Source organism: Ranitomeya imitator, chromosome 3 (genome assembly GCF_032444005.1).
Source record: "Ranitomeya imitator isolate aRanImi1 chromosome 3, aRanImi1.pri, whole genome shotgun sequence".
NCBI classification, from domain to species: Eukaryota; Metazoa; Chordata; class Amphibia; order Anura; family Dendrobatidae; genus Ranitomeya; species Ranitomeya imitator.
In genome coordinates, this window is record NC_091284.1 from 576,189,956 (window position 1) to 576,207,585 (window position 17,630).

The 17,630-nt window shown below is 42.3% G+C and overlaps 1 protein-coding gene across 2 annotated transcripts in view; it reads right to left on the reverse strand.

Annotated features, from left to right (window-relative positions):
- Nucleotides 1–17,630, reverse strand: part of NALCN (sodium leak channel, non-selective) — a 1,007,092-nt gene that overhangs the window by 824,179 nt on the left and 165,283 nt on the right. For both annotated transcript variants that reach the window (XM_069757980.1, XM_069757979.1), the window contains exons 4-5: nt 2,435–2,518; nt 1,102–1,241 (exon numbers count right to left, since the gene is read on the reverse strand). In XM_069757980.1, the coding sequence (XP_069614081.1) occupies nt 1,102–1,241; nt 2,435–2,518 (224 nt within the window). The remainder of the gene's footprint in view (nt 1–1,101; nt 1,242–2,434; nt 2,519–17,630) is intronic.

Consider the following 17,630-nt stretch of genomic DNA (forward strand, 5'->3'; position numbering starts at 1 on the left):
AAGGGAAGGAGCATTGTTTGACTGCAACATCAAGAGCAGATGCCATGTTGCGTTTGAAGAGCCCCTTATGTGCCTAAACCTTGGAAATCCCCCACAAGGTTTTATTAAATTAGGCTGTCATATTGAATATGTCACCATTAGTGTTGAGAGCAAGTGCTCGCTACTCCAGTATGGTTGCTCGGGTATGCACCGATTATCGCAGGTGCTCAAGTGACACATTCAAGTCCCTGCCCCGCATGTTTTGCAGCTGTTAGACACCAAAAAAAGCAAGAGGGATCTGCGATACTCCATGCATACCCGATGACCCAAAGCAAACTTGCCCTCAACACTAGCCGTCATATCACCATTTTTTTTTTACTTTTGAAAAAATAAACAATTTTAACTCCAACTCTAATACCAGCCCTAACCACAACCCTAATCCCTAACCTAACACAACCCTAACCCTAACCCAACCACAACCCTAACTGCAAAGAATGGAATGTTTTATCGGTATATTAATTGAAAATCTAAGGTAATGATGATTGGATTTTAATAAAAAAGTATTCCATTTTTTTTATGTTATTGCAAGTTGGTATCATGAGTTATAATATGACAGTGCTAATTTTTAAATTTGGAACCCCTCTCATCCTAAAAAATGAAAAGACAATGTCCCTTCAGGATTTCTCTTGCACAATGCCAATACTAACCCCCAGCTGTGCAGTGAACTGCAGGACTGCTCCATGCAAGCGAATGCCAATGTTCTGCCCTGTATATGCATGCATTTTGCTGTGCAGTGACAAACTGTCAAGGCACCTATCTATTGCTGTGGTATCTTCCTTTGTATTATCAGTTGGGGATCTGGTCGACTCTTTAAAACATTTATATAAAAAAAAAATTAAAATAACATCAAAGACTCAGTGAAAAAAAATCAGAATAATTTAAGTTGTCTATAAATTATAGTTTCAGAAATGAAGAGATTGTGAATAATCCGAATTTCAAAGTGTATATACTCATTATACGAAATAAATGATGCATTTTAAAATAAATACAGTATTATTCAGCATCTTTAAATATATACAGTTGCCATGGCAGCAATAAGAAAGGAACTAGAAAATGACTTACTTTAAAATGTTTGTTATTCTACTTCTTGGCAGTTCAAATCGGAAATAAATGCGAAAAGCACGAATCATTATCAAAGGACGAGGAATCCGTAACATTCCCCATGGAGACATCTGATCAACTACTTCTGCAATCTCAAATACCTGATTGCGGAAAAAGACAAAACAAAGTTAAGTGATACATAAAAATGAATCTTCATTTCACTGTAAATATAATTAAGGGATGACTGTCTCACGGGAAAGATGAGCACATCATATTGGTAGTTGTGTTAATGGATAGCTAATACTAAAAATTGGTTAAATCACAAGTTACCAAATGAATCGCATCAAATTCTGACAAAGTACAATACGGCATAACTTTTCTTCATTTTACATAGTGCATACATTTTAATTATTTTCTTTAAAATAGTTGGGCCCCTTCTAAACTACGTTTTCTTCTATGTTTAGTGGCCCTGTCGGGACTTATGTCCAAACGTCCCACAAAAAGGGATTTGGAGGTGTGCGAAGACGGGGCCATTGACTATAATGGCAAAGACGGAGTCATTGTGTGCTCTGTCGTGAAGCATCTTCGGGCATATGCACCCATTGGAGGCGTCTTGGTGTCCGCCTCTTATATATATATATATACTATATATATATATATATATATATATATATATATATATACTTTATGTATATATATAAAGTTATCCTATCTCAAGCACTCACACTTTCCGCATTTTGAAATTAAGCTACTTTTTGGATGGTGTGATGATTCTGAAGTGCCTGGAGTATGTTAATTACAAGAATTTTTTTTAATTTCCTTTTAACTATGGAATTATGAAATAAGATGCTATTTTCCCATGTTGTTCCTGAAATAATCTGTGAATCACCTCATGATCGCATGGTGCTCTAAATTAAAATGAGGCTACTCTAACATTAAAGCAGGTAGTTGTACATTCAAACCAAATGTTGCTGGGTGAATACACAGTACTTGTGTGTAGTAGATTGCATAAATTGTTACCAGGACCCAGATGTTTCACAATACAACTCAGACTATCTCTATTACTATTGAACAGGTTTTATACAAGTGACACATGTGACCATATTATGACTCAATTCTGGGTTGTGCAAACACATAATATGGCACCCCCCATATACATTGCGTATGGTCTATTAATTGCCATGCTAACTCTGTAATATGGTGCTATACAAAGGAATCATGCAGCATGTGGTTCTGTACTGTGTGTTCTGATAAAGATGGGAAATATCCTAGGCCTAAAAAAGTGTATATGGTGTCTTAAAGAAAAAAATTTTTTGACTTCTTATATTCTGAACAAGTTGATCTTTAAATTTACCTGTAGCACTAAGGATACCCAGAGACAAAATACCATGAATCCATCAAAAACACACCAACGATCCTTGACATAGGATGTGTCTCCCTGTAATGTTCAAAAGTAATAAATTAATCAATTTGCCAAACAAATTTACACACTATCTTATTACGGACTATACAAAACATATAAATATTACATTTATATACGGTACTTAAGTCATATATTGTTTTTTTTTTATTATAGCATTTGAGTGTTGTTATTCTCATTCTATCCCCAGGACATTTGCCATGATAGGATTTTTTATTATCTTAAATGAAGAACCAAATGCCTCTATAATCTGGATTCATATACCTTTAATCAATCATACATAAATACAGAAGTAAAATCTTCTAAGCCAAGCAGATTTTTCAGGTGTTAGAATCTACAATATGACAGATCTGGCATAGCAGCACAGCTTCCAATATCTACAATGCAGATATGAACAGAACCCGGTTGTCAGTATGGCGTCTGCCGTGCCAGTCCTAGTTTATTTTCCACCAAAATGCAAAAGTTTCAAAATATTACTCTCTATATATAAGTTTTACATGTCTGAAATCATAATTTAGACAGTGAAAAACTAAAACATCGCTATGGATAAAATACCACAGTAACGTAATCTGTTAGAATACAGTAAGATATGTGTAATATGCAATGTTATATACTTCTACATAAAGCTCTGTGTAATTACTGCAACAGGTTAGAAGAATCTGTACTGTCATAAGAAAACTATTTATATAAAAGTTTGTCTTTCTGTGATGTGGAAATACTGCCTCGCTCCTTTTGTACCAGCTGTCTGAAAATAAAACTTCTAAATGTTTTAGTCATCACCCATGTAAGCATCTGTTCGCCAGAAGTCATTTGGTGATAGACTCTTAAACAAGATGGGTTGAATATTTTTCCTATTAGCATCCAGTATAGACATATTTATAGTAAAGGTTTAGCGTTATCGCCCTGGGTTTGCATTATGTGCTTTACATCTCTGCATTTTAACATGTAAATCATCTACACAGAGAATGGAGCTTCTACCCAAACCATCAGCTTCGTTGCAGGCTTGACTTATACATTGCATGTGACAGCTTGAGGCAGTTACCATGTAAGTAAAATAATCACTTCTGCAGACGCTAAATATGCAGTTTTATGCAATAAAACACTTTTTTGGTACTATTTAAAAAAAGACACTTGCAAATACGAAACTCCTTGACTATATGAGATCAACCTGTGTACATGTTTCAGGAATTATTCTAGTTATCCACCATAATCATAATAAGCCTCTTAATGCATGCATGGCTGTGTAGATTTAAAAAGGACTTGTGCTCAGGTAAACGCCGCGATCTTTTAATCTCAGATGTACCACAGGTCCCAGCAGAATGTGTCACATACATGACAAGTAGGGCAACTACATACATACATTAAAAATCCCAGTAAGGCTAGTTTCACATTTGTGTTTAAATCCGCAGCGTTTAAAATGCATCCGCAAGTGGTGAAAAAAACGCATATAAACGCGTACAAACCCTGCGTTTTTTAGACGCATGCGTTGTCGCATGCGGTTAAAAAAACGCCACGTTTGTACGCGTTTACATGCGTTTTTTCCTGCGTTTGCGCTTTTCGTACGCATGATGAGAAATTTCACATACTGGTTTTTGTTCATTCTGCTTCACAAAAATCGGAATAAAGAGCAATGAAAAATGTCGCGGAGGGGATTTTTATGATTGGCAGCTGTCACACACTGAAAGACGCTTTTTATTGCAAAAAATATTTTTTGCGTTACCACATTTTGAGAGCTATAATTTTTCCATATTTTGGTCCACAGAGTCATGTGAGGTCTTGTTTTTTGCGGGACGAGTTGACGTTTTTATTGGTAACATTTTCGGGCACGTGACATTTTTTGATCGCTTTTTATTCCGATTTTTGTGAGGCAGAATGACCAAAAACTAGCTATTCATGAATTTCTTTTGGGGGAGGCGTTTATACCGTTCCGCGTTTGATAAAATTGATAAAGCAGTTTTATTCTTCGGGTCAGTACGATTACAGCGACACCTCATTTATATCATTTTTTTATGTTTTGGCGCTTTTATACGATAAAAACTATTTTATAGAAAAAATAATTATTTTTGCATCGCTTTATTCTCAGGACTATAACTTTTTTATTTTTTTGCTGATGATGCTGTATGGTGGCTCGTTTTTTGCGGGACAAGATGACGTTTACAGCGGTACCATGGTTATTTATATCCGTCTTTTTGATCACGTGTTATTCCACTTTTTGTTCGGTGGTATGATAATAAAGCGTTGTTTTTTGCCTCGTGTTTTTTTTTTTTACGGTGTTTACTGAAGTAGTTAACTAGTGGGCCAGTTTTATAGGTCGGGCCGTTACGGACGCGGCAATACTAAATATATGCGCTTTTATTGTGTTTTTTGTTTTTTTTTAGATAAAGAAATGTATTTATGGGAATAATATATTTTTTTTTCATTATTTAGGAATATTTTTTTTTATTTTTTTTTTACACATTTGGAAAAAATTTTTTTAACTTTTTTACTTTGTCCCAGGGGGGGACATCACAGATCGGTGATCTGACAGTTTGCACAGCACTCTGTCAGATCACCGATCTGACTTGCAGCACTGCAGGCTTCACAGTGCCTGCTCTGATCAGGCTCTGTGAAGCCACCTCCCTCCCTGCAGGACCCGGATCCGTGGCCATCTTGGATCCATGTCTGGAGCAGGCAGGGAGGGAGGTAAGACCCTCGCAGCAACGCGATCACATCGCGTTGCTGCGGGGGGCTCAGGGAAGCCCGCAGGGAGCCCCCTCCCTGCGCGATGCTTCCCTGCACCGCCGGCACATCGCGATCATGTTTGATCGCGGTGTGCCGGGGGTTAATGTGTCGGGGGCGGTCCGTGACCGCTCCTGGCACATAGTGCCGGATTTCAGCTGCAATAGGCAGCTGACACCCGGCCGCGATCGGCCGCGCTCCCCCCGTGAGCGCCGCCGATCGCACTGGACGTACTATCCTGTTGGTGGTCATAGGGGCCCACCCCACCTCGACGGGATAGTACGTCCGATGTCAGAAAGGGGTTAATGTTAAGTATAGAAAAACACGACGCATGTGTTTATATGCGGTACAAACGCTGCAGCAAAAAACGCAAATGTGAAACCAGCCTAACTTATTAGTTTCTGTAATTTAGAGGGATTTTCTCTTTAGGAAAACCAGGTATAGAAGAGTTAAGTAAAGGTGTCGTGGAGTTGGGTTGACCTAAGAGGTTTGAACTGGACAAAATCAAACCCTTTACTCTTCTACAATATGTTCTAGCAACATGGCAAGCTCATCAAATGTGGGTCTTTGTGCCGACGGGTACACAACTGAAGAAATACCACCTGCACGAAAGGTTGTAGGTTGTGTCATTAATATAATAGGAACAAGAGTACACCCTTTAATTAATGAATTATTAGAGCTAACAAATAACATCTGCAATGGGGCCTAATTCTTTTCACTAAGAGAAGTTTTGTGCACTTCTGAAAAAAAATATAATTATAATGATTGGATCCCTCAGGGGTTTCATATAAATCATGTCACTTGGAGATTTAAAAGGAAACCCAAATGTAAGTGCTCAGTGTAGATAATGTGGATAGTGGATAAATGTGATCCAAAATGTTATGTAAAATGTTCCCAATAATAGCTTCAACTCAATCTACTAAAAAATCAAGACCACACTCAGGTCCGTCATCTGGCAATGGAAATATAGGGTCTTCCATGTTACTGGTAGTACAAAGGCTCTGGAAAAGCGAAATTACCCTTGCCCTCCAAAGAAATTCAGCAAATTCTGCGTTCACAAATCCAAATGCCCCCTCCCTTCTGAGCCCCACAGTGTGCGTAAACCACAATTAGTATCCACATGTTTGGTATTTTTACAGTAATGATCTAATTCACAGATGCATGTCTCCAGAAGCATGAGCTGGGCACTACAATGTTCTGGGCACTAAAATGTACTGGTGACTACAACGGCTGTTTGCAATTTTCACTCAGTAACATCCACTGCTGCCTGATTCTGGGAAAAAACCCATGGAGTCAAAATCGTCAATACACCTGTAGATAAATTCCCAAAGGGGTATAATTTCCAAAATAGAGTCACTTCAAGGGGGATTTTGCTCTTCTGACAGAAAAACAAAGTCGAGCGGGCACCACCAGAATACTTCTCACCATATATGCCCGGTGCTACCAATGCGCCTGCAAGTATAATGCTATAAAGAAGAAGAAAAAAGAAGCGCAAAAAGGTGCACACTGAGCCACAATATTCATCATGAACAAATCTTTATTGAGACCAAACAACAGTGCTAAACATTAAAAACATGCATTAAAAAACAGCATAAAACATATGCCTACACACACTACCTCAATGTCCTCTGAATATGAAAACAGACCCTCAAGGAAAAATAATCCTACAGTGTATCTCCGTGAGCTAGATGCAAGATAAAGTCTTATCTAATACAGGTAAGTACCCATTGGCGAAGTCCTGGCGTTATGTAATAACATAGGGAATTGGTATACAACAATAGTTACATATAATAATATAATTGTACAATAAATATAAATAGCAAGCTGTGAACATCCAAATATCCAATAGATATGTGTGCTATGTACTGAGCAATAGACCCATCACTTAGTGTGGGTATAGCAGTGCATATTTACAATACCATTATGCACATAGATAGTAACGAGATATCGCCAGAACTAAAACCACAGGCACTACCTAATATATAAAGCAATAAGCATAATGTGAATACTCACTGGGAGGCAGGGTCTGTGTACTCCCTACGCGTATCGCCACTCTTGGTGGCTTCGTCAGGGGAAGTGATGGTTCTCTAGTCCCAATGTACTGTTACATTGGCCAGCGGTTGCCGAACACAGGTGTCGGCATTCGCTGACCAATGAGTAAGTGCACTTACGCTATATATGCTGGACACGGCTAGAGAACCATCACTTCCCCTGACGAAGCCACCAAGACTGTACAGCTACTTATGGGGTATTTCTAAATTCAGCAGAAATTGTGGGATACATTTTGGTTCCATTTTTGCCTATTTCCCAGTGTGAAAATGGAAAATCTGGTGCTAAAACAAAATGCTGGTGGTAAACATGTAATTATTTTTTTTCTTCACAGCCCAATGGTACAAAACTCTGTGACCCACCTGTGGTGTCAATATGATCACTGCACCCCTAGATGAAATCATTGAGAGGAGTAGTTTGTAAAATGGGGTCTCTTATGGTGGGTTCTGCTACTCTGGCACCTCAGGAGCTCTGCCAATGTGACATGACACTCTCAAACCAGTCCAGCAAAATATGAACTCCAATATGGCGCTCCTTCCATTCTGAGCTCTGCACTGCGCCTCAAAAGTAGTTTTTGACCACATATGGGGTATTGACGCGCTCAGGAGAAATTGCACAACAAATTTTGGGGTCAATGTTCTCTTGCTATCCTTGTGAAAAAGAAAAAATTGGGGTTAAAACAACATTTTTGGATGAAAATTATTTGTTTTCATTTTCACAGATCAATGTTGTAAAATTCTGTGAAACAGTTGTGGGTTCAAGGTGCTCAGCACACATCTAGATCAATTCCTGGAGGAGTCTTGTGTCCAAAATGGGGTCACTTATGTGGGATTTCCACAGTTTAGGCACATCAAGGGCTCTCCAAACCCGACGACACCGGCAGACCATTCCATCATCCGTCTGCGTTCCAAAACGTCACTCTTTCTATTCTGAGCCATGTTGTCTGACCAAACAGTAGTTTACCTCACAGTAAGTAACAAAAATGCCTAAAAACATTCTCTCATTGTTCTGGCATCTGGCAAATATTAATAACTAGATGGAGGCCCGATGCTATCTCATCGGGAGGGCACTAATGTCACGATGGCGGCAGGCTTTGCAGCGTTGAGAATCTCTCACTCCCCCATGTGCTTTGGCGTACTTTTTAGGAGGAGCCATGCTGGCGTTGATATTTGCTTTTTAAAGAGGTTTTCCTACGAATGAAAGTTCACTTTAAAAATTGTCTGTGTCTGAACGTGTACAGAACATACCACAGCTCCTGGGCAGGGGAGGAAGCAAAAGACAATACTGACAGTACAGCAGGAGATCGCAGAGGTACATTTTGTGAGGTAAAATATTGTTTAAAAACAGTCAGTGAAAAATTTTACCTAAGAAAAGAAATCCTCTGTGATCCTCTGCAGTAATGTCAGTATTGTCTTTTGCTTCCTCCCAGCCCAGGAGATGTGGCATGCTCAGTACACGGTCAGACACAGACAATCATTAAAATGAACTTTCGCTCTTAGGAAACCCTTTTAATGTGACCAGCTTCCTCTGCCTGTAGACATGTGGGGCATCTGCCACCGGGATTAGCCAATTGATTCACTGTGCCTGCGCGGAATTAGGACAGGCGAGGTAAATCTAACCGCCACCATCTTTGTGCAGACAGATAGTGGCAGTCACAATAAAACTGTGCATGCGTTCCTCCTGTAGAAAGATGTGGCGGTCAGTGAATCACTCAGCTGATCCCAGCGGCGGCGTGTTCGCAACGGTGTTCTGCTGATGGTACCGTGCAAGAGGCTGCGTACAGTGTATACAGTGTGTGTGTTGTGTACGGCGTATACAGTGTGTGTGTGGTGCGTACGGCATATACAGCGTGTGTTTGTGTGTGTGTGGTGCATACGGCGTATACAGTGTGTATGTGTGGTGTGACGGTGTTCCACTGGTGGTACCACGCAAGAGGCTGGTACCACCAGCAGCTTCCATATTGAGACATTCGTCACTTGGGTATCCCAATATGAACGTCGGTGAACTTCCGCCGCATGGAATTCTGGAATCCGAACACATCTGGACGGAACAGGATGTGAAGACATTACAAGGTAAGTATATCTTAAGATTATGGTAATCCTAATTGACCTAAAATGGGAAAGGTTTATTCTGATTTCATGTCAGATATTGAGAAAAACATGCATATGTGTCTTTATATATAGTGTATGTAAACTTCTGGTTTCAACTATAAGTTTTTAAGGGGTTAATGCGTATGGCCAGTTAACCTGACATTTTGTTCAGCTGCTTAAAAACACTGTCATAAAGGTAAAAACTGCTCCTTACTCCTTGCCAAAAAGTTTTGAAAATTACAAGTCACAGAATGGACACAAGCAAAAGTTACTGACTGTGTCGTAGGCTACGGTCACACTATCAGTATTTGGTCAGTATTTTCTCTCAGTATTTGTAAGCCAAAACCAGGAGTGGGTGAAAAATGTAGAAGTGGTGACGTGTTTCTATTATACTTTTTCTTTCATTGTTTCAAAGAGAGATGTGCGCTCACCTGAAGGCTAAGTTCACACATTGAGTATTTGGTCAATATTTTAGTTTCAATATGTTTATTTGAAATTTTTCAACATAACATAACATTACATAGATACTCCTCCATGCAGAAAAAGTAGGCAAATTATTGGTAAGTACAACACTTGTTGAATGGAGGAGTCAATTTGACACGGGGTGGGTCAGACATAGAGAAGTGGTAAATACAACACAAATACAGACAAGGGGTAAAAACAACAGGGCAGGGTACATCATTGCTTGGTCAATATTTTACAACTGTATTTGTAAGTTAAAATCAGGAGTGGAACAATCAAAGGAAAAGTATAATAGAAACACGTCACCACTTCTGTATTTTTCACCTGCTCCTAGTTTTGGCTTACAAATACTGATACAAAATACTGACAAAATACTGAAAGTGTGGACGTGGCCTTATGCTAAGTTCCCACGACTGTTAAATGTATCAGTACAATCAGAAAATATAGGACCATTTGGAATTTCAAGACAACGCATTTTGTTGTACAAAACAACCAAATGAACAACCAAGATTGTGGTTGCTGTATAAGTGACTGAAGTTTTAATGTTCTACCTCATGTCCACAACCGTGTTTTGTCATATTGTAAGCATTTGAGAATTGGAAGATAGTTGTTGAAAAAATATTAACCTAAAATTCTACTGAAAATTCATATTAAAAATCTGATATTATGATGACTAATATTTTGTAAAAAATTATAGCACTATAGATACAATAAAGGCTTTGTGTACACCAGTCTTAATAAATGGGGCCGCTTAAGAGACACACACCATTTGATGAACTAGGCCCACCTTACAATTGCCATGCGCCTCTGGCAGAAATGTACTTTAGCCAGGGACTAGAGTTTGCTGCTGTGGAGCTTAGCTGCAGAGTCTGAGCTGAGAAGTTTCCTTTTAGTCTGTCGCCTGTTCGTCTCTTATTCTTTGTGTTATCATCTGCAGTGGCGAGGTTACCGTCCTAGCCGGCCAGTACACTAGCCAGGGTTCATAGAGGTGACAAGGACTAGGCACGTGATGGCTGTGGGGGTAAGAACTTTAGGGAAGCTTAGGGGCAGGCACTTGGCTCTCTACAGTTAGGGCCTTTTCTTTTTCGTATTAATTAGCTGTGCTGTCAGCCAGACTTACCCGTGTCCAAGCGTGACAATGATGTTTTGCTTTAGACAAGCAGTGAAATTTTCATGGTTGTCCCAGTGCTAAACTGAAAATTTTAGGAAAAGGAAACCTTACATAGCGTGGCTTTTGAATCTGTTCGGTTACTTCACATACAGGGTGTTAGGAGTCGAGTTCCCTCCGCTGCACAGGGGGAATCTCGAACCGTGTCTGCTGCAGTCTCCCATTCAACATCAGCTGCAGTGGAGCCTGCTCAGTGGAGACGTCAGTCCCAGCATCTCATTCAGTCTGATACTGTGCAAAGGGTTACTACTGCCTTTCCAGGCTCTGCTGTTGTAGCCTGCACTGGTCAGTGGCGAGCAGGCTTTTCTGGGACTAAGTCCTGCATTGCACACACTGAGCATGCCCAAGGTAAGACCTCTCATTGGAGGTCAGGGGTCACATGCTCAGTTACTGCAGCAACTATCATTGGTCCTCTAGGAAGGTCCTGAAGTTGATCAGGTACTGTAGCAACTTCCATTGGTTCCCTAGGAAGGTCCTGAAGCTGCTGCAGCTATAAAAGGTTTGCATGGCCGTACGGCCATGCGCTAGTATCACCTCATTTCATGAGCTTGTTATTTGTGGTCGCGCCTGTATGTGTGTAATCAGGGACCCGGCTGAAATAAGTCCCTAGAATACCGGCACCTCTGGGGAGGAGTTTGCATGTATGTATTCAGGGACCCGGCTGAAATAAGCCTCTAGAATACCGGCACCTCCGGTGAGGAGTGTTTGTGTGCTTTTCTGGGTGCGTGACCACTGCCATCAGCTCAGCAGTTAGCTGTGTTCCCCTGTGACGCTAACAGGGCACAACATCTTATTTCTAGCGACCCTGTGGAGTTAACAAAGTTCGCTTATACCGCCATATAGCGCCACCATTTGCCAGCAGCAGCTTCCGCTCCTGCACGGTGAACCCCGGGTTGAGAACGCACCTATTTATACATATATATATATACTCGGTGCTTTCCGCCAACCCTAACATAATACTAGCGCCAGGGTCTGGCTAGTAAATGGCGGACAAACAGCAATCCTTGCGGTACATCCAGCAGCTGGAGGGTAGGTTGGTGGCTCTCGAGCGCACAACCTCAGCTGTGGATGTTATTGCAGTTGCTGCTCAGGTTGCTAGCGTGGCTGCAGCAACCTTGTCCACAGCCAACACTGTTCTGACTCTATCTTTCCTCCCGCTGCCAGAAAAATTTTCTGGTGATAATAAATCTTGTTAGGTTTCGTGAGCCAGTGCTTTATACATCTCGAGCTCCTGGCCACAAGTTTCCCCACAGAGCGGGCAAAGGTGGGATTTATTGTGTCTCTTCTGTCGGACAGGGCGTTGGAGTGGGCTACGCCGCTGTGGGAGCGTGGTGATCATGTGGTGCAGAGTGCTCCGCTGTTCCTGAGCACTCTGAAACAGCTCTTTTTAGGGCCTCGAGTCAACCATGATACAGCGCTCCAACTGTTGGCATTGACGCAGGACTCGTCCTTGGTCATCCATTTTGCTGTCCACTTCCGCACCCTAGCATCTGAGCTGGAGTGGTCAGATAAAGCCCTTATCCCTATATTATGGAGGGGGCTGGCTGACCACGTAAAGGACGCTCTGGCCTCAAGGGAGATTCCTGTCACACTAGAGGAGTTAATAGCTGTGTCTACCCGTATTGACCTCCGTTTTCACGAGCGGAGGTTAGAGCGGGCCCAGTGTAGGCAGAGGTTTCAGCTGGCTCCCACCTTTAAGAAACACCAAATAATATCCTAACCTGGACCATGAAGGAACCAATGAAAAAACCAAAGCGAAAAACCTTCACGAAAAAGGGGACCACCAAATATATATAAAAAGTACAAACTTTATTGAATATATATAAAAATAATAAAACAGGGCAGTAGTCACCAGTGCAACAGCAAAGGTGGGACTCACTCGGGGGCAACTATCATATTAGCAGCATACATAAGAATAAACAAGAAATAACAGTGATACAGACAATAAATATATATCAAGAAACTGTGCATATAACACATGTAAAAATATGTGTAAAATAGATAAAATGCTGGTAAGTAATTACAAATCGAATAGGTACAAGTGAAGTGCACTAAACCATTAGGATGTGCGCCATAAATGCATGATAATAAATAACGGTATAGTTACCATGTGCGAGCACCCGAGGACCCACCACACCCGACGCGCGTTTCGCAATGAAATGCTTCGTCCAGGGGTGGTTGGGTACTGGCCAGAGGGTGGTTATAAAGCGGTCATGACCAATAGAAAGAAAGAAGAAATTAATACTAACACCTGAATAAAGAATATCCTGTGGGAATCAGAGGAGCGCCGCAGCGCAAAGGGACCGGAACCGGAAGTAGAAGTGCCGGCCGGACACCGAGCTAATGCGCAGACGTGAGCACCCTGGCAACCATAATAAGTAAACAACCACATGAGCCCGTGGAGGTAGAAACCGGAAATGGCCAAACACAACGCGACAGCGCAGCCGCATGAAACCCAGCAATCAAAGTAACAAACACAACGCTACTGCACCAGCGCGTACAACCTAGCAAGCGTTGTAAATACACACTCAGGGGAGTATGAGCACAAAAGCCCACGGAAACAAAGACCGAAAGTGGCGGCATAATCCAAACACAGCGCTGCAGCGCCAGAACGCAAATAGCCTAGCAGCCAAAATAGATGAATCAAACAAGCGCGACTAATATAGACCGTAGGCAAGGCATGAAAGAGACAACGCTGATAAAACATAACGCTACAGCGCAGGTGCATGCGACGTAACAAACGTGGTAAAAAAGTGAGACACTACAACATATGAAGAACAGGTCAAACACGGAGATAAAAACTCCAGACAAACACAGCGCATAATCGCAAACACGAGCGCCCTAGCAGCCGCTACATGAGAGCCTATATGAACAGTGACCTGTGAAAGCAACATAATTAGTAAATTAGTAAGCAGACATGCTGACACAAAATAAGAGACCCAAAACAAAAGAAATAAGAATAATAAGAATAAATGTATGACAAATAGAAGACAAAGATTAAAGCACCATATAGACAATAATAAATTTGAATGCTAAAATGTAAAAATATGACATAAATGAAAACAGAACAACAAAAACAATGTGAAGCGAAAGGCAAAAAGCAACTTGATTGCTGGGGAGTCTGGAAATCTTCATGAAAATGTGCAAAAAGGTCCGATATATCCGTAAATCCACAGGATAGAGAGCCAGAGAGGGAGAAAGACGAATGAAGTACAACTAATGGGACATGACCAAAAACGACTGATCACCTTAATGAAAATAAAAACAAAAACAAAAATGAATTTCTCATGAAGATTTCCAGACTCGCTAGGTTGTACGCGCTGGTGCAGTAGCGTTGTGTTTGTTACTTTGATTGCTGGGTTTCACGCGGCTGCGCTGTCGCGTTGTGTTTGGCCATTTCCGGTTTCTACCTCCACGGGTTGTTTACTTATTATGGTTGCCAGGGTGCTCACGTCTGCGCATTAGCTCGGTGTCCGGCCGGCACTTCTACTTCCGGTTACGGTCCCTTTGCGCTGCGGCGCTCCTCTGATTCCCTCAGGATATTCTTTATTCAGGTGTTAGTATTAATTTCTTCTTTCTTTCTATTGGTCATGACCGCTTTATAACTACCCTCTGGCCAGTACCCAACCACCCCTGGATGAAGCATTTCATTGCGAAAAGCGCGTCGGGTGTGGTGGGTCCTCGGGTGCTCGCACATGGTAACTATACCGTTATTTATTATCATGCATTTATGGCGCACATCCTAATGGTTTAGTGCACTTCACTTGTACCTATTCGATTTGTAATTACTTACCAGCATTTTATCTATTTTACACATATTTTTACATGTGTTACATGCACAGTTTCTTGATATATATTTATTGTCTGTATCACTGTTATTTCTTGTTTATTCTTATGTATGCTGCTAATATGATTGTTGCCCCCGAGTGAGTCCCACCTTTGCTGTTGCACTGGTGACTACTGCCCTGTTTTATTATTTTTATATATATTCAATAAAGTTTGTACTTTTTATATATATTTGGTGGTCCCCTTTTTCGTGAAGGTTTTTCGCTTTGGTTGGCTCCCACCTTTGTCAAACCTCTGGAATCTCCGATCCTGGTCCCTGAGTCACATGAGACCATGGTAGTGTCACGAGTGGGCTCTAAGTCCCGGACCGCTCCTGCACTCAAGGTCTGCCATGTTTGCCAGCAGTCAGGACATCTTGCCACCAGATGTTCACAGTGGTCGAGGAAATGTCAGCGTCTAGGTGTAATAGGTGGAGGTACACTAGACACGGCGACGTTTGCCTCCAAATTGTCCTTTAAGGGGATAATTACAATAGGCTCATTCACTCACTCGGTAGAGCTCTGCGTGGATTCTAGGGCGGAGGTCAATTTTATGTCTTCTGCCTTCACCCAATGTCACGCAATTCCCCTGGTAATGCTAGCTCAACCAGCATCTGTACGAGTGGTGAATGGGTCGACACTGCCCTCACAGATAACACATCAGACCATCCCTTTCACTCTGTTCTTGTTGCCATCTCATCAGGAGATTATATCTCTGCTCTTCATTCCTGAGGGAATTGATGAGATTCTGTTAGGGATGGCTTGGCTACGGTATCACTCTCATCACTCTCCTCATATTGAGTGGTCCACAGGCAGAATTTTAGGATGGGGTAAATCTTGTGGGGGTAGATGTCAGAGGGAAAGCGTTTAGGTTGTTACAACTGAGGTACCCGCAGATTTATCCTCTCTCCCCAAGCAATGTTGGCCCTATGCGGATGTGTTCTCCAAAAGGGCTGCGGAGACCCTTCCGCCTCACCGCCCCTATGACTGTCCTACTGATCTTTTGCCTGGTGCTGAGCCTCCCCGGGGTCAAGTCTATCCGTTGTCTCTCCCGGAGATGGAGGCAATGTCACAGTATATCTGAGAGAATCTGGCAAGAGGATTCATTAGGAAGTCAGTGTCACCTACAGGGGATGGGTTCTTCTTCGTACAGAAGAAAAGAGGAGAACTGCGTCCATGCATAGACTACAGGGGTCTTAACACCATCACCATTAAGAAAAAGTACCCACTACCCCTGATATCTGAGCGTTTTGATAGGCTATGGGGAGCAAGGGTATTTACTAAATTAGATCTGTGGGGTGCTTACCTGATTTGCATTCGTGAGGGGGACGAATGGAAGACGGTTTTTAACACCAGGGATATGCACTATGAATATCTGGTGATGCCCTTCGGGCTCTGTAATGCCCCAGCCGTTTTCCAAGACTTTGTAAACGACATCTTCCGGGATATGTTTTCCACCTCGGTCGTAGTTTATCTGGATGATATTCTCATCTACTCTCCAGATATAGACTCCCACTGGAGAGATGTTTGCAAGGTCTTCGACCTCCTACAGGCTAACTCCCTCTATGCCAAGTTGGAGAAGTGTGTGTTTGAGCAGGAGTCCTTGCCTTTCCTCGGCTATATCATCTCTGCCCAGGGATTGGCTATGGATCCTGCCCAGCTACAGGCTGTGATGGACTGGCAGGAAGCCCATTCTCTGAAAGCGGTGCAGCACTTTATGGGGTTCATTAATTACTATCGCCAGTTCATTTTCCACTTCTCAACTTTGGTAGCTCCCTTGGTTGCCTTCACCAAGGGGGCAAATCCCAAGTTGTGGTCGGAGGAGGTCTCCGAGGCCTTTCTCTCGATTAAGTCACACTTCGCTAGCACTCCAATCCTACATCGCACCGATGTAGATAAGCCATTTATTATGGAGGTGGATGCCTCATCCGTTGGTGCAGTCCTCTTCCAAAAGGATGCTCAAGGTCGGAAGCATCCTTGCTTTTTCTTCTCTAAGACCTTTTCACCAGCGGAGAGGAATTATTCCATCGGGGACAGGGAGTTGATAGCTATGAAGTTGGCTTTCTCAGAGTGGAGACATCTTCTGGAGGGAGCTCACTTTCCCTTCCAGGTGTTCACAGACCACAAGAACTTGGTGTATTTACAGACAGCCCAGCGGCTAAATTCTCGTCAGGCTAGATGGTCCCTGTTCTTCTCCCGGTTCCATTTCACCCTCCATTTTCTTTCTGGCGGAGAAGAACGTTCATGTCGATGCTCTCTCTCGCTCTGTAGTGTCATCTGAGGAGGAGGCTTGGCTTATTGTCCCTTCAGAGAGCCTGAGAACTGTGGCTCCGGTTTCGCTAGAGTCTGTGCCCCCAGGCAAGACTTTTGTTCCATCTAATTTGTGACCAGAGGTTCTCTCTTGGGCTCACTCGTCCAGGATGGGTGGACATTTTGGGACCAAGAGGACATCTGAGCTCTTGGCAAGGACGTACTGGTGGCCGCATATGGCCCGTGACGTCGGGGACTATATTCGGGCGTGTCTCCTGCGTCAAGAATTGTTTCCTCCAGCACACTGCTTGTTGGGATGGTTTATATAAAATTAGATGATGGGCTGGTTTTAGTGAACCTCCATAGAGCGGGTAGGAGGAGGTCCACGTATCTTCACCTGGAGTGTCCTTACAGGACCTGTGAGATGTCAGGGGCATATGATCAGTCACATGATGGAGGAGTTACAAGGTATGTGCTTAAATGGCTGACTGCCAAAGCTTCCAGTGTTCAGAAGGTGCCTGGAGAGAGAGCACTCTTGGAAAGTGCATGCTAATCTGAAGCCTGGACAT